This window comes from Plutella xylostella, chromosome 23 (assembly GCF_932276165.1).
Source record: "Plutella xylostella chromosome 23, ilPluXylo3.1, whole genome shotgun sequence".
Taxonomy (NCBI): domain Eukaryota; kingdom Metazoa; phylum Arthropoda; class Insecta; order Lepidoptera; family Plutellidae; genus Plutella; species Plutella xylostella.
The window spans coordinates 5786878-5808307 of NC_064003.1; the positions used below are offsets into that span (position 1 = coordinate 5786878).

The following is a 21430-nucleotide window of genomic DNA, read 5'->3' on the forward strand; positions in this document are numbered from 1 at the left end:
CACAACTGCAATTTACTCGGTTCGCGCGCCAACTGAACTTTTTCGATCGCTCACTATCCATCTGTTGGCGGCTGGCAAAATCTTTTATATCAGTAATGCTCTCAATGAACCACAAAATAGACTGGATGTTCAATAGATGGCCCTGCTTGGCTATTTTTCTTATTTATTGGAGTTGAAGAGGAAGGTGGTCAGTTACGGGCACATGGTCAGTTACTGGGTGTTTTGCCGGGTCCAGCCAGACTCGTCCCATTCCACACTCGACCCGGCCAAACTCGACCCGAATTTCTAAAATACGATAATGTCTAGGTACTTTTGTTGAAATGTATGAAATGTACTGTCAGCCACAAGAGTTTTTTTACTGAAATTATGGTTAGGTGTTTTATGTGCTGATTAATTCAAACAAAAGTAATAATTTGTACTTTTAATCATTAATTTATCATTTTCTATAAACATTATTAGTACGTAACACATGTTTGAATTATAAACGTAATAAGTAATAATAAATATTAACAAAATAAGTAACTATTAATAATTATGTGTGCTAAAATCACAGTTACACAAAATATCTTTACAATGAAATATGTATAAAATCCTTTTTATAAAATCCGTTTGCTGTTTATAAAATTATAATTACTAGGCAGTAGCCCTTGCTTATCAAATGCATAAATTACAATACAAGTAAGTGCGCGTAATAGATGGATGCAGGCCATCCAAATCTTGACCATTGTTATCGATAACCCGTTTATTTCAGGCTAAAACAATGAGAAGGGTAAACTACCTCTCTCTGTTACTGAGGTCAAACTTAGGCTAGTTTAGTCAACATATTTCTTAAATTTAAGTGATAATCACTTTATATGCAATCAATTAAGAAATCCATAAACATTTTCTGTCGACTGTACTTTGCGATAAGAAAAAAAATACAAACAAAAATGAACCTTATCGAAATTATTAAATTCGGGTCGAGTTTGGCCGGGTCGAGTGTGGAATGGGACGAGTCTGGCTGGACCCGTTTTGCCCTATGTCATTATGACGGTTTTCTAATCAGCTGATGTGCTGCCGCCATTACAAAATTACTCTCGGATAAGCTCGTTACACGGTCAATTTTGGCGGTATAACATTTTATTCTTGGGATAAGCTAGTTATCTTGGTTTCAGGTTTGGTAGAATGCAAAATCTGCTTACTCGCGAGTAACTGGTACTTTACTCGTGAGTAAAAAGTTACTCGACGTTGGCCGAATCCGCCCTTAATGTACTTTATAACATATAATGGATTATGACTTTGTGCCCAGGCGCCAGGCGGTTTTAATTAACACATACCTAGTATACGGAGTTAAATAAAATAGGAAGTATGGTTTAATCCGAAAGGGGATGGCCCAGGAGGTCATGCTTTGCCACAAAAACTTTGTTAGTCATGTGACTATGAGAAATTCCCCATAGTTGTGGTACCTCTACCTTATGGCAAACGAAAAACTTCTTCAGAAATAACTTGGAAGTTACCATAGTTACCAGCTGTGTCGTTAAACGGAAATTTTTAAATCACGAGCGGAGTTATCCCATTTATTTTGAATATACCTGTATGGTATATCTTCTATACTTATAGAGAAAATATTCTAATTTTTCAGCCCATGGATTGACCAATGACCAAACACATTCGTTGAGGTGGCTAAGGGTGCGGCGGACTGTGGCCGCGATGTGAATGCAATCACGCTAATCGTTTATATCGTTGACACGAACTGATTGCACTGTCTAAATGAGCGTACGGGCGGGCGTTACGGCTCACAATTACAACTTAGAGACCGTACAGTCTGATTCTAGTAAGGTAGTTAGCAATTATAATATACTAGCTGTTGCCCGTAAGCTCCACTTTGCCTTTAAAAATAACCGGGAATTCCGGCAGTAAGCAATTACGCACTATGTGTCGCCCGCAAGCACCCCTTCGCCTTTAAAAAAACAGGGCATTCTGAGACTAAACACCTATAGGTAAGTAGGTATGATAACCCATGGTGTCACCTTTCTGTGTGTTAGAAGTAAGTATCCTTATAGATTGTTATTGCTGAAAAGAAATTTGCTGCAGGGTAGTTACTTTAGTAGAATAGGATTTAAGTTGCCATGCTACAGCCTTTTCATAGGGGGACATGCTGAGATAAATTAAATCACTTTGGCCCCGAGTAATAAAGTAGCAATTATATCTTATCTATAGTCTAGCTACATGTCTGCCTACATTAGGCTAGATTAGATACTTAGCATAGTTATTTGTTTAAGAGTTACAGTTTCAGTTTTATTTGTCAAGTCATAAAAATGTACGTGCCACAGAACTCGTAATGTATCTTCAGTTAAAAACCCGTGAAGTGTAAGTATCTATCAAAAACTGAAAATCTGACCTAGTTAGATTTTTTTATGGAATCTGACCTTATTGGACCGTTCAAGGTTCGGCATGTATCTACTCATCCATCTGCCTCACTCTTCCACCCTATCAAGCAAGATAATGAACCACTAACCTCAACGTAGTTTATGCAACGGCCTTGCCATATGCGTTCTACGGGCACGCCTGCACTTTTTCCAAAGCTGCAAGGGGCGGCATACAATGAATGCGATCAAAGGTACATTAAGATAGCATTGCGCACGTATGTCGTCATACCACACATGCACTATACCACTAGGACTATTATACGAAAGCATGCGTTCCTATAAAAGCGTAATCGAGTCCGTTGATCGACCATATCGCACCTGAGCTTTGAAGGGTCCACGGTACCACAATGTTTAAAGTGAGTACCTTTAATAAAATTAATACTAAATAGCTTTTTATACACTCTACTATTTGGTTTATATAAAATCCCTTTATGCTTGACATCCAAAGTGAAGATCGATAAGTACTATATAAGAGACCATGCTTCTACGAAATTTCGTCAGCCACCGATGGCGATGGCCAAGAGATGGCGCAGTGGTTAGCGACTCTTTCTGAGTGTTCTGCTGAAGAGCCACGTTCGATTTCTGGCTGGGAGATCGTGTACTATCTCTCACCACCTTCTTTGTTGGTCTACCTTCCACCTCTAGCTTGGAGAATATGGCAATAAAACTTCAGCCTTAGTGTAGACCCATATCCTACATTAAACTATGTATTTACTATCCGTGTGTGTTTATACTAACTTCCCACACCCTCCCTACCAGATACTAGCTCTCCTCTGCGTGGTGGCGTGTTCCTCAGCCGCCGGGGTGCTGGCGCCCGTGTGGTCCCACGGGTCTCCGTACGCGTATGGAGGATACGGGAACCCCTACAGCAACTACCCGGCTCAGCCAGCCCTGGCTACGCAGCACCAGAACACTTACCGGTCGCCGTTCAATCTTGGACAGGTATGATGATGATGATGATGATTAGTTAGGTATTATTGTGATCAGAAAATAATCTTTTAGGGCTTGACAAGAGGTTGCTAGGTCTTATACGAGTGCCAGCGCCATGACGTTCTGTTATCGGTCTTTTATAAGGAGACCTTTCTATGGTGATCAATCCAGCAAGTTGGAGGGTGTCCCATTCTGACTGTTCGGGTGTTAACTATTTGTCTTATGGATATTATTTAAAGAGCTACATGGAGTGTTCTGTATTCCTGTCACATCTCAAACTGTATCTTGTGCTGCACCTATACTTACAATAAAAAACTATCCTCTTCCAGATATCCACCTACTCCAAGACAGTAGACACCCCGTTCTCCAGCGTCAGCAAATCAGACGTCCGCGTCAGCAACCCGGGGGTGGCCCTAGCTCCCGCGTACCACGGGATCGCTCCTGCGTACCACGGCATCGCTCCCGCGTACCACGGTATCGCATCGCCCGTGTACTCCCATGTCGGTGTCGCTCCGGTCGCTAAGGTGAGAAGAGACATCTTTTTCATTAATCTAACTTCGACACAATACAAAAAACGGTTTGGTAATGCGATAAACGTATAATGATAAACTTACCAAGTTCCCATTGCTTGCCAAGTACCTAGTATAATGAACTCTCCTCTAAAGTGATCTTTGTTGGTGACCAACGCTAAAGCTCGACTAGGGTCGTTTAATAACATCCCTGTTACATATTTATCAGAGACGTTGTTACCTTACCTACTATCTTGCTAAAGTCTGCTGCAAAATAAATTAACCCCACATTTCCTCACCAGGTGGCAACAACTGGTCTTCTCGGCGTGGCCTACTCAGCAGCCCCAGCCGTGTCACACATGACCTACACTAACGGCCTAGGCCTGGCCTACGCGTGGTGAAAACGGAACTCCAGTCATCAGCCAATCATGTAGGATAAATTATTTAGTTATTTAAGTCTCAGCAGTCAGTGATTCCTCTGTATTTATTACCTGTTAAGTTGTAACGTGTGTGCCATTCTTTTTGTAATAAAGCTGTTTAAGTAATTAATTTTATGAGTTTTTTTCCTAATTAATAATTCGATGTTCTTTAAGCTCATGAAGGTAACATGAAGGTAATAAGGTTACCAAGTTAGCTACTCAACATCTACGCTACGATACTAGAGCGACTTATGTTTTTTCCATCATTTTCTGTTTCTACTGGAAAATGAAACCAGATTAAATTGATACTACAGTAGTACCACAGAATAATAACTAGTACCAGGTACAGAAGTCTATCTTCGCAATGGCTTGCAAAGAAATATGACTCCATCCCATAAGCAATAAGATCTAATTTAGATCGCGTTCCAGCCGCACACGTTTTTATTTACTTACCTACCAATTAATTTTTGAGGGAATATGCGCCTTATTTCACTGGACTACGGTGCATAATAAGTTATACGTGGTTATACGCATTGAAAAAGAAGCCACCTTAGGGTTGCCTCAGCACCACAGACTACAACGTTTACTAAGCAACGGACTGACTTTGTAAAAAGAATGTCATGTTTTAAAACAAAATTAATTTGAATTTAGAATACAAAGCTATTCCATACTTTTTTTCTATTGGAAAAAAAAACACGCACTCACGCCTTGTACTAATGTACTCCCTTGCGGGGTAGGCAGAGGTGCATTGCTGCACCCACTTTTCGCCAGAGTGTTATATGTTAGTCCCAATGTAATAGGGGGCGGGCCTATTGCCATTTTACGGGCACATCCAAGACCCGAGAACAAATATCTGTGTTTAAACAAATATCTGCCCCAGCCGGGAATCGAACCCGGGACCATCGGCTCAGTAGTCAGGGTCACTAACCACTACGCCATTCGGTCGTCTATTGGAAATAACCAGTAAAAACAATAACCATTTCATAGTTAAGATATTTTGAAGTACATAAAATATGTATGAATCTAAGTACCTAAAACAATTAATTTTGTGAAAACATGTTTTTTTTTTTCGTTATAATTTATATTATGGATATAATTTATATTATGATACAGAACGTGTTAGTTTCGTTAAGCACTAATCCCACTCAGCGCACATTTTATAATCGATTCATTAATACATTTTGAAGGTAGTTGTGTCTGTAAATTTAATACTTTTACGAAAACAAAATTGGAATAGACTTTGTTCAACATGGAGAAAAAAAGGGTTTGTAGTTCGGATTAATTTCATTTCAAATAAGGAACGTAGAAGAAATCAATAAAATACTAAGATTAGTTTTACCTATCAGCATCTTTTGGTAATCTAAAAAAAATTAAATTTGGATCACGATCCGTATTTAAGCAATTAAATACGGCACAGTATTTTTTTGCTGCTTTTTTTCTTTTTAGGTCCATTTTTCTATTCATAAATTTTAATAAATACCTAAATACGATATTTATAAACTAGTACGAAATAGGAACAAATAGCGCGCGCGTGTATCGTCTTCCGCTTGCGGCAGCCGACTAGATTCGCCCCCTCGAGGCGGCAGGCGCCAGGCTGGCGCCTGCGCCGCCCACGCGCGGAGTGACACAGGCCTGGTAGTACGTAACTCGTAGGTAACCTAAAACTACTACTAATTTGTGGCTTGATGAGGAAGGCAGAGGAAAGAGGGTTATGTTCCTCCTCCGAGTACGGCCTGATCTTCTCGTTAGAGAAATACCTCTTGGGCCTGTTAGTAGTATAGTAGTAGTGTGTGTAGGAATGTCCCTCCAAGAGGGGTCAGGTTTCTGTGCCGGACACTGTAGGTACTCTAAGTTGGGCCTGATGATTATAATGACTGACCCCCGTAGAAGACTGCCAAAGAGTCCAAAGACCAACACAGTAACGAAAACGATTGAATCATTGTGCATTGGCGCGAAAAACGAAACTAGTTGTTTGGTAGCTGCTTTTTTTTTGTAACTTGGTTTTTCGGTAGCTCAAGATAAGCACACGCATATTAAAGATAAAATTTAATGAAATTTTGAAGGTTGGTTCGGTTTCGTGTGCATGTTTCGAACGTCTGTGACATGACTATCTGTCAACGTTGTCTGTCAACTTGTCAAGTGAAGTGTCAAAATTTACAAATTCTTTGCTATTTTTCATCTTCTCTCTCTTCATTATTTTCATTTCTGAATAAAATACTGATTAGGATAGAAGTATGAAATTAAATTAGTATTAAAAAACTCACCTCACTCGTTATCTCGTATGCTTCGCAGCCACAGCGACTAGACTAACAGTTAAAAATAATACAAACACCTCTCAGTGTCTCCTAAACCTTCAAGTTTATCTTATTCGAGTTGTGTGGCTGAAGTTTTATGTTGTGAGGATGTCGGACAGTGGCGACAGCGACGTATCCTTCGTGCTGTACAAGGAGAGGCCGGAGTGGCGCGACGTGGTGCCCGTAAGGGAAGACGATGGACCCAACCCCGTCGTCGTTATAGCGCATTCGGAGAAATGTAAGTTACCTATTCTGTTCTATTCTGAGGAGGGGGGGGATCGCGAGAGCCACATACATGATGTGGCTCTCTCGAGTGGAACCTTAATAAATAAATACAGAAACACGCACTCACGCCTTGTACTAATGTACTCCCTTGCGGGGTAGGCAGAGGTGCATTGCTGCACCCACTTTTCGCCAGAGTTATGTTAGTCCCAATGTAATAAGGAGGCGGGCCTATTGCCATTTTACGGGCACATCCAAGACCCGAGAACAAATATCTGTGTTTAAACAAATATCTGCCCCAGCCGGGAATCGAACCCGGGACCATCGGCTTAGTAGTCAGGGTCACTAACCACTACGCCATTCGGTCGTCGTAATAAATAAATAATAATAAATAACCTTTGTACATATCCCCTAATTTCAGCTGAGCTAGCCTAGATCCCGTATGTACACTATTCATGAGCATTATTAGGGAGCCAAAAAACCTTCCTTGCAAACAAAATTTGCAAACATATTTTGCAGGTTACAAGTACCATCTTAGAACCTACTTTAAAGGGTATACTTAAATAAGTATCTAATTTACTGCATTAAATTTGTTCTTCTAATTGACTTTTTTCTGTTCCCCTTGCCATTAAGGTTGTAACAGAATTGCTTTAGAATGAATGACTTTCATAGAAGATTCTTTTTAACGTTTCAGTTGAGGATGTGTATGATTACTTCCGAGCAATCTTGAAGAGCAACGAGAAATCTGAAAGAGCTTTGCAACTGACCAAGGAAGCTGTGGAACTTAATCCTGCTAACTACACTGTGTGGCAGTATAGGTATGTTAAGAATTATGATATTTATTACTGCAAAAATATAGTCTTTTCACTAATTTACTATGTAATTTTTGTCTCTTCATAATATTTAGTGGGTAAGTACCTATGATATACATATTTATATCTTAGCTTCTATAATAACTAGGTACTAATTAATAAAGTCTGAGTACTGACCCAGTAAACTCTCTGCTTCTGCCGAGTGCCAACAAATTCTTAATAGTAATTTGTATCTATTATTAGTAAACATGTTAGATAGTTGACTTCGGTTAGAAGAACTCTCATCCTGGATTGAGTAATCTAAGGTGCCTCACTACATTATTTATTATGTCCTTTACAATGTGTTTATTTTGTGCATACATATTGTAATTCAAGATGGAATGAATTTCATTTCCACTAAGGTTAGGCTAAGGTCAGAGGCTACCTATTAACCTAAATTAGGTATCTACCTATTAACACTTGAATGTTCTGTTTATTTCAGGAGAGATTTGCTGAAAGCTCTCGGTACTGACTTGAGATCTGAATTGGATTATGTTGAATCTGTTATACGACACTCCCCTAAGAACTACCAAGTAAGTGATATTTATGTTTGTTTGTTACACAAAGGTTTCTATTTATATATTTTTTGGATACATAAGCCATTAATAGCTTCCTCCTGACCTGACCAATAAGGTATTAGAGTAAAAAGAATATTTCTGCAAAAATGTCTGACAAAAAAAGTTACAACTATGCCTCAAGAAAAATATTTAAATGTGCCTATTTAAAATGCCATTAAAACATTTCATCATTTCATAAAAGCGTTTATTATTTAAATGAGCAGATTTAAAATAATGTAAATTAACCTTCTATTTTGTATGTCTTTTATAGATAAAGAGCTTGCAACTTGTGAGCCTTGTGACTGAAAGTAAATAGCTAATTGATAACAAATTGTATACTGTATGTAAACGGCATAGAATACTAAAACATTAATTTGTTTCTTGATAAGTTAATTTCACAGGTTTAAACTACCTATTCACACACCAAAACACAAACACACACACACAAACAATCTGAGTTTAATAAATATCTGCCCTGGCCTGGAATGTAACCTGAGACCATCAACAGTGGCGGATTAAGAGTATCGGAGGCCCTAAGCACAGAGCATGTGTGGGCCTCTAATTTAGAACAATTTGTTCCTTGACAGAGAGGGAAAAAACAGTTCAATAGCTAAAACGTCCTATAACTTTTCTAAGAATAAGGGCGTAAAACATTAAAAAAATGCTTGCCTTAAAGGCCTACCACACGCGAAGGAATCACCACAGTTACATATGCGCAGGTACGCAGAGCTACCATACGGCACAGTTAAGTACACGCAAGCCTCATTTTGTCAAAATCATCGGCGTGGAAACTGGAAACAATATTTCCCAATGAGAAACGATTTCTTCTGATGGTATATTTTAAATGTTTGCTAGTAAAAAAAAGTCTAGTTGCCTGCTAGTCCCAAAAATCAAACCGTAAATGATCGAAATAAACAAAAAAAATGTTGTTAAATAGAAAAATTCACTCACACGAAAAACTACTCAAGGATTTGAGAGAAGGCTGTAATGAATGACAAAATTATTAAGTAATATTATAAATTAGCCGGACTTGCGCAGGCAAAATTTCAAAAATTGACTATAAACTGACATGGAAAGAGCAAGCCTCAGAGGTATGCAAAAAACTGAGCAAATTAGCATATTTGCTCTATAAACTATCTCACATAGTGAACCGTAAAACAGTCCTATCGGCATACCACGGCTTCGTTGCATCTACGCTCCGCTATGGCATCATATTCTATGGCAATTGCACGGAGAGAGAAGCTATTTTCAGGGCTCAAAAGAGGTGCTTACGTTCTATATGTGGAATAAAGAGTGATGAAAGCTGTAAACCACTATTTAAATCACTCAAGATTCTAACATTTCCATCTCTGTATATACTTGAAGTAGCAATTTTCGTTAAACAAAACCCTAAACTCTTTCTAAAAGTCTCTGAAATACGCAAAAGAGAAGTTACCATGAGATCACAGTATGCTAATACTCTGTGTTTGCCGATGGCAAAAAAGGCACTTGTCAGAAAAAGCATAGTATATATGGGACCAAAAGTATATAATAAAATTCCCAATGACATACAAATTCTCAACCTTCAAATGTTCAAAAATAGACTACATAAACTGTTAATAGAAAAATGCTATTATTCAATTAATGATTATTTAAATGATGAACTTTGACAAAAAAACTTATTTAACCTATGACCTATATGTACTTATCGACCTTTTCTTTAAATCTTGTTGCCTGTTATATTTTTATTTTATTCTCACTTACAATTGAATGCATGTGCATGTGCTAATTAATTATGTACTTATTTGTATGTCCCACTCTAGTTGGACAGAACATAGCGTTCACAAGAATTGTCTAAAACATCTATTATATTATATCATGTTCTATGAATGTATGTATAATGTCTACCTGTGTTCACAAATAAATATATTTGAATTTGAATTTGAATCAAATAAGTAGGTATGTCGAAAAATGTGGAAGCCGTGCTTTGCGGTTGGCACGGTAGGTATATATTCTGTGTAAAAAGTATCGGGAAAAGATCAATAAAACACAAAATCTTTGTTTTTCATCCAAATTTATTTTATCACCTTCAAAGTATATCAGAAACGATTTACATACGCCAACGAATTATCCAATAAACAAAACATTCTTTTAAACGCTGTTTCCGGGGTTGTGTTTGGTACTCGCGGGGAATTTTCCTTTATGTCTTCTATCGAGTGGAAACAGTGCCACAAAGTGGAAATTTGAGTTTAGGATAAAAATAGAAGCTAGAGCCATATCTGGTGAATATGATGGATGCTCGATGGTATTTGTGAGCAAACACTCAGTTTGCTCAAAAATTCATTCACGATGATGATCCTTGTGCTGTCACGATAATGCGCGTTGCAAAATGTTTTCTCCAATTTTCTTTCCACAAATCTGGCCTTTTTCGTCGAACCCCCAAATATTTTTTTTCTTTGACTTTGACTTTGTTACCGTTTGACTTTCCGGCAAGAATTCCGAGTGCACAACACCACGATAGTTAAAGAAAACAGTGAACATGACTTTGACTAACAATCGATAGAAGACAAAAAGCAGAACTCGCCGCGTGTACTTAACTCATCACCGGAAACATCGGCGTATGTGTATCGTTTCTGAAGGAGCATACTTTGAAGGTGATAAAATCAATTTGGATGAATAACAAATATTTTGTGTTTTATTGATCTTTTCGCGATACTTTTTATACAGTGTATATAGTACAGTTTTACCAACCACACGCACAGGGTTCCGTGTACAAGCCGACCTGCGCAGGCAAAACTGTGGTTATACTTGCGCGTGTGGTAGGTCCAACACCAACCAAAGCTGGCCTGCGCAGGCAAAACTGTGGTGTTACTTGCACGAGTGGTAGGCCCTTTAATCAGAGAAAATTCCGAGATTACATCGGACACAGTATTATGGATGGATAAAATGTAGGTATAAAATGAAACGGCAGTAGAGGATGGGGCCCCTGGAGGCCCGGGGCCCCAAGCACGTGCTTGTCGTGCTTATAGGTTAATCCGCCACTGACCATCAACACGGCAGTCAGGGTCACTAACAACTGCACCACTCTTCATTAGTAAATATTCAATTTTAGTTTAATTACACTTACCTACTGATAAAAGTTTAGTGTATCAACCACCTCATTATCATCAAGTATCTAATACATAGTAAGCAAGAATCAGCTGTCATGGCAAGCATGCTGATGATTTTTATTATGTTTAGGTAAAACTGATCATTGATTCTCGCAAAGGGCAGTAGCAATAGCATTGTAAAGCACAGGTCAATTTGTGTCCCGAAAATGTTACTTAAAAACTCTCTGTACTACCACAAAAAAATTTAAACACTGTTCAAGAAGTGTTTAAATATAAATTTGACAGATTTTATAGGCGTTTGACAGCCCTAAACATCTGTTAAACACTGTCTAAGTTTTTGTGGTAAAGCCCTTTGAGTTCAAGGCGAGATGATTCTCCGCATTTTAGCCACTAAGGATGGACATTATGCGTAATTAGGTACATTTGACTAATACCATTATCTTCACTGTATTCCAGGTGTGGCACCACCGCCGGGTGCTGGTGGAGTGGCTGAAAGACCCGTCGCTGGAGCTGGAGCTGACCGGGGACGCTCTGCTGCAGGACCCCAAGAACTACCACGCCTGGCAGCATAGGCAGTGGGTTATTAAGACTTTTGGGTAAGATCTCATCCGTATGATTAGTTAATCACCTCCAGATTAATATTAAAGGAAATCAAAGATTCCATAAGCAAGAGAAGTTTGCGTCATTTATTTGTGAGTTGTAATCATCTTCTATCGTCAAAACCTTAAGCACTACCAGTCACTTTTTCACGAAAGGTTAACTGGTAGAAAATGCTGCTAGCATTAAGTTCGCCTTTGTACCAATTAACTTTGTGCAATAAAGAATTTAATAATACCTACTTAAAAATAAAGGCTAGGCTGATTGTCATCTTTAGGGCACTATCAGGACCCAACACAGGGGGTTAATGTAACCAAAATCTGAAATAAGCTCTAAATAAGCTAATTTGGTTAATACTGGTTCATCTTGTTTATAAAGCGCTTTTTTTCCTTTCCACGTAAAAACCTACTATATCTGTATATTCTAACAACCTATTCATTCACTTTTCAGGTTGTACGAGCATGAAATGGAGTTCGTAGAAAACCTCATAGTAGAAGATGTGCGCAACAACTCGGCATGGAACCAGCGCTATTTTGTCGTCAACAACCACTTGGGCTGGTCCGACCTCAATGTGCAGAAGGAAGTCTGCTACGCACTAGAAAAGATCAAGTTCATCAAAAACAACGAAAGCGCATGGAACTATTTAAGGGGAGTCCTACTACACGACAAAAGAGGTCTAAGCGGAAACGCAGTAGTAACAAACTTCTGCGAAGAGTTGTACAGAAACAAGTCTGTAAGTCATTCCCCTTATTTACTAGCGTTCATGATCGATATATGTGATGAGGCCATAAAGAAAGGCGAGATCAGTTCTCTACACGGCCCCGAAAGAGCTATAGAACTCTGCCATGCGCTAGCAACGAAGTACGATAAAATACGGTGCAAGTATTGGAATTATGTGAGCGAAAAATTCAAGAAAGTTAAGAAAGAATTGGACGAGAAGGCAGATAAAGAAAAAACAGAACTGGAAGATTAAATGCGTTCAGGTAGATAGTTTTTAACTTTTGATTTTATTACTGTTTATTATGATTTATGTTCATAGGTGTAACATTATATCTTTACAAGGCATTTGTGCGTTTATTTATTTACTAACGCGACATAATATTTGTGTACTAAAAAGCACAAGGCTAGCCAGACCAAGAGAATGACAATCAGTTTAATAGCACCTCTGTTCTTTCTCACAGTCTTGATGAAACTAATCCAGTATCGGCTCTCATCAATGATAGTTCCAAATGTGCGTAATGGCTTCCACTTCTGTTTGATTTGACGGGGCCAAGTGATTTTATTGCCCTTGAAGTATGGTTGTACAGTTACTCGAGGGTATTTGGGTTGCGATGGTGGTAAGTCCTCATTGCAAGGGTGGTCTAATTCCAGAAGTTTGTTCCTCAACTTTTTAACTTTTTTGGATATCTTGTAGATTTTTGGTGGAACTCGTATGCTGATCTCCAGTTTGTTGTTAAATATGCAAATGGGTAAAATTTTTCCATGTTTTCACTCTATTTGAAATTGCATCGCATTTGTAGGTGGAGAGATATCCAAAATATCCATATTATGCAAATTGGTATGTTTGGTTTGGTTATTTAATTATTGTTGTGGCCACGTTGTGACGGATGATTATGGTGTTCTCTGTGCGTCATCTGTTGCTTTGGCAGAAAACACAACCTCATAAAAACCCATAAAAACCAAAAATTGGTGATGCTATTATTACTCTGTGACAATGACATGTAGGTAATTTGGGTTTACACCATAGAGAAAAAATAAATATTTGGTTTACACAGTTTTCGTAGTGTTTATATAAACTCAAAAATACTCTAGAATTGAACCAAAATGATCTCTACAGTACAATTCCTCATCATTATGTTAAACTACCTCTAACAAACTCCCACTATGGCAAAAACGATAAATTAATCTAATGGACGTGGTGTGGGCAGAAGTCAGAAGCAACATGTATTCCCACCCTTCAGCCCGTGCGGAACTAATACTACTGAAGAAACAGCTGGCTAATGTGAACTGCAAATGCGCAACTTGCTTGACCGTCAATGTACCAGCAGTGGAGGTGAAAGCAGTACAACAGGAAACTAGAGAAAAGCTTGGAATAGACTGCAATGTCACCACAGAAGTGTCCCATGCAACGAAAAAGAATAGCTGCGATATTTTCCAGGAACAGGTCAAGAAAGAATTGTTCGATAATGGCCCTTGCCCAAGTTGTTTCGTCCTTACAGCTTTACTGAAAAATGGTGCAACTAAAGCAACAGTTTTAAAAGATGAAGAGACTACGGCGGAATTTAAAGGAATAAGTGAAGCTACCTCTTGCCATGTTATGCCTTTAGTAGATAGATGCTCTTCGGCCATCAGGAGTATTACAGCTTCAGGATGTTGCAATACCAGTTTAAATGATGACAATGATGATGATGATGATAATGAAATGGCACACGCTATACCAGTTATGAAAACCTCTTCACAAAAGGTAACATTTAGAATGGATGACGGCACTGATATGTATGAAAAAGTATTAACTGAAAGTGAATATTATGATAACGGTGTTTGCCTTGAGAAATTGGTCAGAGATATACGCCCCCCGTTGACCTACGAAGATTTGGGCTACTATGATTATTTGAAAGAGTGATGAATTAAAATTGAAACACTGAATAAAGTCATTGATTAGCTATTTATTTATTGCAATTACCTACCTACGTGGCAGCGTAGTGTTTTATAAATCTCGCAGAGGGGTCTGCTACTTGCACCCATTTGGGCATCCAGTAGTATGGCGTTAAATTCTCTAATCCTGCAAACGACTTCTCAAACACATGACGATAATACGTCGATTCAGTAGTGGTAGGTTGGAGACCTTTAAACTTTTGTTCCTCCTTCGGCAATCGTTCTGAGATAACTTCCTCTAATACTGTAAACAGAGACTTCTTAACTGACGCTACACCGTCGCTAAATGCCTCTTTGTGTCGCCACAATATGGAATCAGGTAACAATCCACTCTTGGAAAAACTGTTTCGGAGCAAATGTTTTTCAACACCGTTCTGGGGCTGGCGTGACTTCGGATCCAGACTCAGATAGTGGCTTGTGAACTGAATATCTAAGAAAGGCACTCGGAGTTCTAAACTGAAAGCGCTTGTGGTTCTATCCGCACGTAGTCCATCGTAGAGATAGATGTCAGATAGCAGACGGATGCTCTCTTTATGGCCTTCTTCTGCGCTCGGAGCGTCTCTGAAGTAGATGTAGCCCTGCGCCAGCTCATCAGCCCCCTCGCCACTGAATATGACGGTGGTGTCCGTGTTCTGTTTAATGTACCTCGCTAACAAGTACATGGGCAAACTTGCCCGTGTTGTCGTAATGTCGAATGATTCCAACGAGAAAGTAACATTGTCCAATACCTGTCTGACGTCGTTTTCGTCGAATCTGACTTCATGGTGCTCGGTGCCCAAATAGTCGGCCACTGATCTAGCGGCAATCAAGTCTGGTGATTCTCCCATGCCTATGGCGAAGGTCTGAATCTTGTAAGGGAGGTTTATTTCCTTGGCTAGTTTAACGACGAGCGCTGTGATGAGCGAAGAGTCTAGTCCACCACTCAACAGGCAGCCAATCCTTCTCTCAGACATAAGCCTCTTCTTGCAAGCAGCTTCTAGCAGAAAAGCAGTTTTCGCGTAAACGTCCATGTTTTCCAATTCAGACTCCGCAACGAAAGGAACGAACCGGGGCGGTGTTCCCGGAGTGAAGTACTGCTCCGTTTGGTCCAGCTTCACTTTCCCGTCTTCCAACAAGCTCCACATTTGGACATGTCCCGGAGGGAACTGTTCCAGTATCGCGCCTTCACTTGTCTTGGTCCTCAATCCCACCAATCCTTTAGCTTCGGAGCACAGGCCAAGCACACCATTCTTCTCATCGACCAACCTAAACAGCGGCCGAACGCCGTACGGGTCTCTCGCCACGTAGATCTTTTTCGCTTCTCCATCCACCAAAACGAATCCGAAAACCCCATCCAGCTGCTTCACAGCATCAATCCCGAACTTCTTGTACACATGGATGATGGCTTCAACATCGCAGTTGGTCTCGTAAGGGAAGTCGAACTGCGCTTGCAGGCGTTTGTAGTTGTAGATCTCGCCGTTGCATATGAGCGTGACGCGCGGGTAGCGGTGGAGCCGCATGGGCTGCATGCCGTGTAGCCCGTCCACTATAGCCAGGCGATGGAAGCCGAGTAGAGCGTGAGGGTCTCGAGCGTCCTGGTCCAGACGCCACGCGTCCGGCCCGCGGTGCGCGATGGCTGACAGGCATCGCACGCACTCGGGGTTCAAGCCGACGTCCAGACCGAATATTGCCCAGATGCCGCACATTCTGGACCTGGAAACGATGGGTAAACTGGTGAGTATGTGTGTAAGTAGTACTTGATAGACTGGGACATGGAAATGCTGCAAAATTAGGGAGGCTACAGAACGTTGTACCGATGTAAAGCGGCTGTTAAGTACCTATAGTTAATAAATTCAGTTAAATAAGTACCGGATTAATCAATAGATGGGTGAGCACTGTTAATAATTGTAAGTTAGATCTAAAGTATCGACAAAAAATACTGCAATTATGTGGTAATTTTATTTATTGAGATCACTGTGTCATTAATTAGACACGTATGTTAAAATGATGTTCAACTACTGAAGCACGACTCATGCAAATACTAACACGAAGATGAATTTAAACAATAAAACGATTACTTAGCTTTGAACAGCTGGCCACGACTACGTAGGTCTTTTACAAATATTAAAATAATAAGAACAATGTCATACTGAATGATATTAATGAAAATCATATGTTTTAATTGATAGGAACATATGTTGTAATAAGTATAGTCTGCAATTTGGAAATTTTATTGTGTAGGATGTAGGTGTTGACATTATGACAATCTTATCAGTGAACTCCACGAAGGCAGGTAAATGAACCTACACCATTCCAAAAATAATGTGTTGTGTCTGATGTGAGTAAAACCTAGGACGAAGTCGTGTATCTGTCGCAGGCATCTGGTTTAATCTCCTGTTTGATTGAACCACTAGCCCGTTCATTGGATGGCGCCATTCAGTTGTATGACTAAAGGACAACTCGTCAAGTCGTTGATTGTAACGTTCGACGTCTTGACTGAACGTCATTCAGCGAAGTCGTTGAATGGGATATAGTATAGCAACTTTGTAATGTCTGGTTAGGGTGAACATGACCAGACAAGAGTCAACAAAAAGACTATGTTACAAAGCTCTTATCTCACAAATTAAGGCAGCGTTCCCACTACGCCGGACCGGCAGATCTGCCGAAAACCGGACACCGGGCAGAGTGTTCACATTACATCGGATCCCGGAAGAAATTCAGACAGTCCTCAGTTGAATTTGGACCTGCGCGCACAATGGACGACGAAATTGTTGTGTTGTGGTGGTATCTTAATAGAAGGCAAAATAAAAGAAAACATTGGGTACACCCTATTTTACGGGAAAGATTTTCCATTCTTTTCATTTTACATCCAGGGGCGAGGGGAGCACGAGCGGGGCGAGCGGGGGACAGATACCGGCACAAACTCGTTCACATTACTCCGGGCCCGGTCGTTCTACCGGCAATTCGTAGTGACAAAACGTTCGGTAGAAATGCCGGGCTCGGCAAAAATGCCGGACCCGGGATAATGTGAATAGCTTCATATAAATTGTACAGCCACTAGCTCTTCCGGCAGATTTACCGGCGCGGCAGATCTGCCGGTCCGGCGTAGTGGGAACGCTGCCTAACTAAACAATAACAATAAACGTACCTTCATATTGTTGTTCATAATTATCCAGTTTCGCCACAATTTTTTCTTTGAAACTATCCGCCCGCGGCGTAATAATAGGTAAATCAATGTTATCACACTATTTTAACAAAAATAACGCACTTTAAAGCTAATTTATTTGCAAAACACTAACAATACAATTGCTTTTTGTGTCAGCTGTTCGCTGTTAGACGCCATATTTGTTTTATTCACCACCCGACTGATTTTAAGTCCGCTAACTAGTTGGACGTTTTGTGACGCTTGTACAATCAACGTTCGGCCTAGTCATACAACTGAATAGCGTCATCCAATGAACGGGCTAGCGGTTCAATCAAACAGGAGATTAAACCAGATGCCTGCGACATATCTTCATCAATCTGCCTTCCTGAAGAGCTAGTACGGGGCGCATTTAAGACGTGACAAGAGTTTTGCATCGCGTTCAGTCTCAAGAGCGAGCGCGACGGAGAACTTTTGTCACGTCTTAATAGCGCCCCGTACTACACGAAGTACTTACACAGATAAAAACCACCCTGTATGTATACATACACACACATATATATATAGGTACGTTATTATGTGTGTACTTATTTAATTGAATATTAAAATAATTATGATCCACTTACTAATCAAATTACTTAATCATTTATTTACATTTTAATTAGGTACTTTTGTACATACTTTAATCTAAATTGTAGCTAGTAGCCACTGTAAACAATACCCCTTCTTAACCGAGACTTAACGAAAGCACCTGGCTGTTAACAAATAGGTACATTTACAAGATGTCACCGGTAGAATTCGAACCCAGACCCAGGAGCTTGTAATTACTACTAATTATTCAGTATCAGCTAGGAAACGAAGGCTACAAATTTTGCTAAAGTATAGTTTTGTCGTAACTCTGCTCTTTAACGTCAAAATGACTATTAGAATCGGTGCAAAGAGTTAATGAAATGACTTACCTTCTTAATCAAAACAACCGGCAGTTACGAATTATAGTATTATCCCGGCTGGTTGCTAACCACGCTCTCAAACAACTGATACGTGATATGTGCTACCTATGGTTATTGGGTAGTTCGGCCAAAATAGCGACACTCAATTAAACGAAAGAGCGAGTAATAAGATTAAGGAAAAGCTCCAAACTGAAAAGGATAGATATAAACTCCATGAACTTCTGAATTTAGCTGGGTTACACCATGTGCCATCGCCGTGGGAGATTGCGTCATGTTAAAATGCAGTTTGCCAAGCTCAAAGCTATTCTATTTATACTTACAAGTAGGCACAAAATATACCGTACGAATTTTTCTTTAATGAATAAATTACCAAACTTGCTCGCGTGTGCATTCAATTCGTCGAAATCGGTAGGTAGCTGTAGCTTTGTCCCTTTCATATCAGGTGTGTGACCGTGTGTGGGAGCAGTATATTGCAGTGTCCTCTATAAGATCCTAGTATACAGGGTGTTGCAAAATTGGTATATCAAGCCGAAAAGGGTTCACACAACTCGTTCTGGAAAAGTCATTGGCGATGTCAGATTTGGGCGCACGAATAAAAAAAAGTTCCATACAAAACTTAATCCATATTTTATTTGTAACTTTTTTGACAACCCTGATGATTGTTTCTGGTAGCCCTGGTACCCTACTTCCGTATAACTACAAACATGACATACCAGACGACCTTATACGCTATAACCCTAGTACCCCACTTCTGTATAAGTATTAGATGCACTATAGATAGATAGCACAAGCACGCATCTCCTGGCTGGCGGACACGGCTCAACCACCCTGGTACCTACCATTTTTTTTACGTTAAACGTGGATTTGCACTAGACAAGCCTTAGATACCTAACCAGTTGCTTACTAATAATAATAATAATAATAATTCTTCATCAAACGAATTTCATACCAAAATAAATACCATAGATAATAAAAAATACTACCTACGTACATTAAATAAAGATAGGTAACATACCTCTTACATCCAATAGTAACGTAAGAGGAAAATCCTCTGGTAACCGTGAAATAACGCCGGCCGGCACATTGATTTTGTTTATCATTATTAACACTTCACATTACAACTGAACTTGGACACTTAAGGGTCGGCAAGGGGTAATCGAGGGTTGGCATTGTCATAGAATTATGTAATAAACGATGCTCTACAACCTTGAAAAAAATCACACAGGTAGCCGAAGAGTCTAGCTAGGTGCTGAATGATTCGAATTCAAGTAAATGCTTATGGATAACTGTAAATAAAATTCAGAATATCACGAAAAACCACTCCCGTATTGTAACAACTGTGTCGTAATTATTAAGAATTTTCATATGATTTTTATCATATTATAAAGTTAAAGGCTTGGACTAGGCGCTAAATACCTAGTTTTTTAATAAACACACACTTATTTTGTGTAAATTAATCCCAAACTTGAGCATTTTTTTTCCCTCAAATCTTCATACAAATATCTATGGCGGCTTTCTGTGTTATAAAATCATAAACACAAGTGACGTTTGACTCAGTTGGCCGCTGGCCTCCAAAGAAGGGTCACGTCGGTTTAGGCAGCACTGACAGCTCGCGATCTTATCGTGTACAGATACAAAATAACTGCACATTGGTTGTCATTGCACTTTTTCTACTTTTATGACACCAACATAATTTGATTTGAAATTGAGGAAGCATAATTCTTCCAGTATATTCAATACATTAAATAAGATAGTGTGCAATATTCTCGTGACATAACAGTCTCGTAAAGGTCTGATGAGGAGCAGGAATATAGCGAATGGATCTAAGTTATGACAATACGCACGAACATTAGGTTAGGGATCAAAAATACAGTATCTTGGTGCTGGTTGAGGTATGGTCTCGTGAGGATCTGATGAGGGCAGTAACACGGTGGTGGCTCAATTTTATTTCAAAGATGTTAATAGCTAAAAGCATCGAGTTTGGGCTATTAAGTATGTTTTTCAGAGAGAGAGAAAGAGATTTTATTTTTCCTCTGGATGTGCTAGGTTTACTGGGTTTACTAAGTTCATTCTGTTAATGGCATCAAGTTGTTATGTGTTCATAAGTAATAATTATTTATTAACAAAATGCTGTTGGTTCTCCACGAAAGTGTAAAAATAAAAATAAAATAAATAAAAATAAATTCGTAACGTAAAATTGTCAATGACGGAATTTCTTCTATAGACAGTAGCCACAAAAAAACAAACGTTAGATGGCATGATTTGAAGATAAAGATACATTTATTCGACACATAGACAGCAACAACAAAAAAAATACAGATTTTAAGAAAAGAAACACATACTATTATACAAAACAACAAAGAAAAAAAAGGATACACATCAAAATAACTGGAAAAAATATAAGCCCTAATTTACTTGTGTGGGACAGGGAGTACCATAATATTTTTTTGGGGTACTCCCCATCTATGCGAAATATCAGCTTGATATCTTTACCCGTTTCTGAGAAAAAGGGCGGTAACAGACAGTCAGTCAGACAGACGGACAATAAAGAGATCCTATAACGGTTGCTTTTTTTCTTTTGACGTTCGTAACCCTAAAATTAAGTAAAAATATTATGCTGCTACCAAAAAATGTACTTACAGGTATTGAAAAAGCGGTATATAGTACTAAACAAATTATAAACAAACAAAAAACCCAGGGGACCAGCAGAGGGTTCACCATTTAGCTGAATGTTACTTAGAAAACGGCCTTGAGTGGCGGTCAAGTTGGTCCCCGCCTGCGATACTTTCATTAACATTGGGACTTGTTTTCATGTTTTTAGCGTACAG

General features: G+C 39.3%; 3 protein-coding genes across 4 annotated transcripts; 2 read left to right on the forward strand and 1 right to left on the reverse strand.

The window, feature by feature from the left end:
• The first annotated feature begins 2471 nt into the window (after positions 1-2471).
• LOC105392537 (cuticle protein 76) lies at positions 2472-4396 on the forward strand. Its single transcript, XM_011564170.3, has 4 exons — positions 2472-2764; positions 3168-3350; positions 3668-3862; positions 4150-4396. Exons 1-4 carry the CDS (start codon positions 2756-2758, stop codon positions 4246-4248), a joined length of 486 nt encoding a protein of 161 aa, XP_011562472.1. The 5' UTR covers positions 2472-2755; the 3' UTR covers positions 4249-4396.
• A 2208-nt stretch (positions 4397-6604) lies between these two features.
• Positions 6605-12941, forward strand: LOC105392536 (protein farnesyltransferase/geranylgeranyltransferase type-1 subunit alpha). The gene is made up of 5 exons (XM_011564168.3): positions 6605-6798; positions 7477-7600; positions 8076-8166; positions 11736-11875; positions 12327-12941. Exons 1-5 carry the CDS (start codon positions 6669-6671, stop codon positions 12847-12849), a joined length of 1008 nt encoding a protein of 335 aa, XP_011562470.3. The 5' UTR covers positions 6605-6668; the 3' UTR covers positions 12850-12941.
• Positions 12942-14522: 1581 nt separating this feature from the next.
• Positions 14523-18748, reverse strand: LOC105392548 (asparagine synthetase [glutamine-hydrolyzing]). Of its 2 annotated transcripts, none has more exons than XM_038113543.2 (2): positions 18612-18748; positions 14523-16223 (listed from the first exon to the last, which is right to left on the reverse strand). In XM_038113543.2, exon 2 carries the CDS (start codon positions 16214-16216, stop codon positions 14564-14566), a length of 1653 nt encoding a protein of 550 aa, XP_037969471.2. In that variant the 5' UTR covers positions 16217-16223; positions 18612-18748; the 3' UTR covers positions 14523-14563. The 2 variants fall into 2 exon arrangements, with proteins under 2 accessions (XP_037969471.2, XP_037969472.2); XM_038113544.2 differs by lacking the exon at positions 18612-18748 and adding an exon at positions 16380-16538.
• Positions 18749-21430: the final 2682 nt, after the last annotated feature.

Coding starts and splice junctions, on each gene's coding strand:
- LOC105392536 (XM_011564168.3), top strand. CDS start 6,669: ATGTCGGACAGTGGCGACAGCGACGTATCCTTCGTGCTGTACAAGGAG. Junction 7,601..8,075: donor TACACTGTGTGGCAGTATAG/GTATGTTAAGAA, acceptor TGTTTATTTCAG/GAGAGATTTGCTGAAAGCTC. Junction 8,167..11,735: donor ACTCCCCTAAGAACTACCAA/GTAAGTGATATT, acceptor ACTGTATTCCAG/GTGTGGCACCACCGCCGGGT.
- LOC105392537 (XM_011564170.3), top strand. Junction 3,351..3,667: donor CGCCGTTCAATCTTGGACAG/GTATGATGATGA, acceptor ATCCTCTTCCAG/ATATCCACCTACTCCAAGAC. Junction 3,863..4,149: donor GTGTCGCTCCGGTCGCTAAG/GTGAGAAGAGAC, acceptor TTTCCTCACCAG/GTGGCAACAACTGGTCTTCT.
- LOC105392548 (XM_038113543.2), bottom strand. CDS start 16,216: ATGTGCGGCATCTGGGCAATATTCGGTCTGGACGTCGGCTTGAACCCC.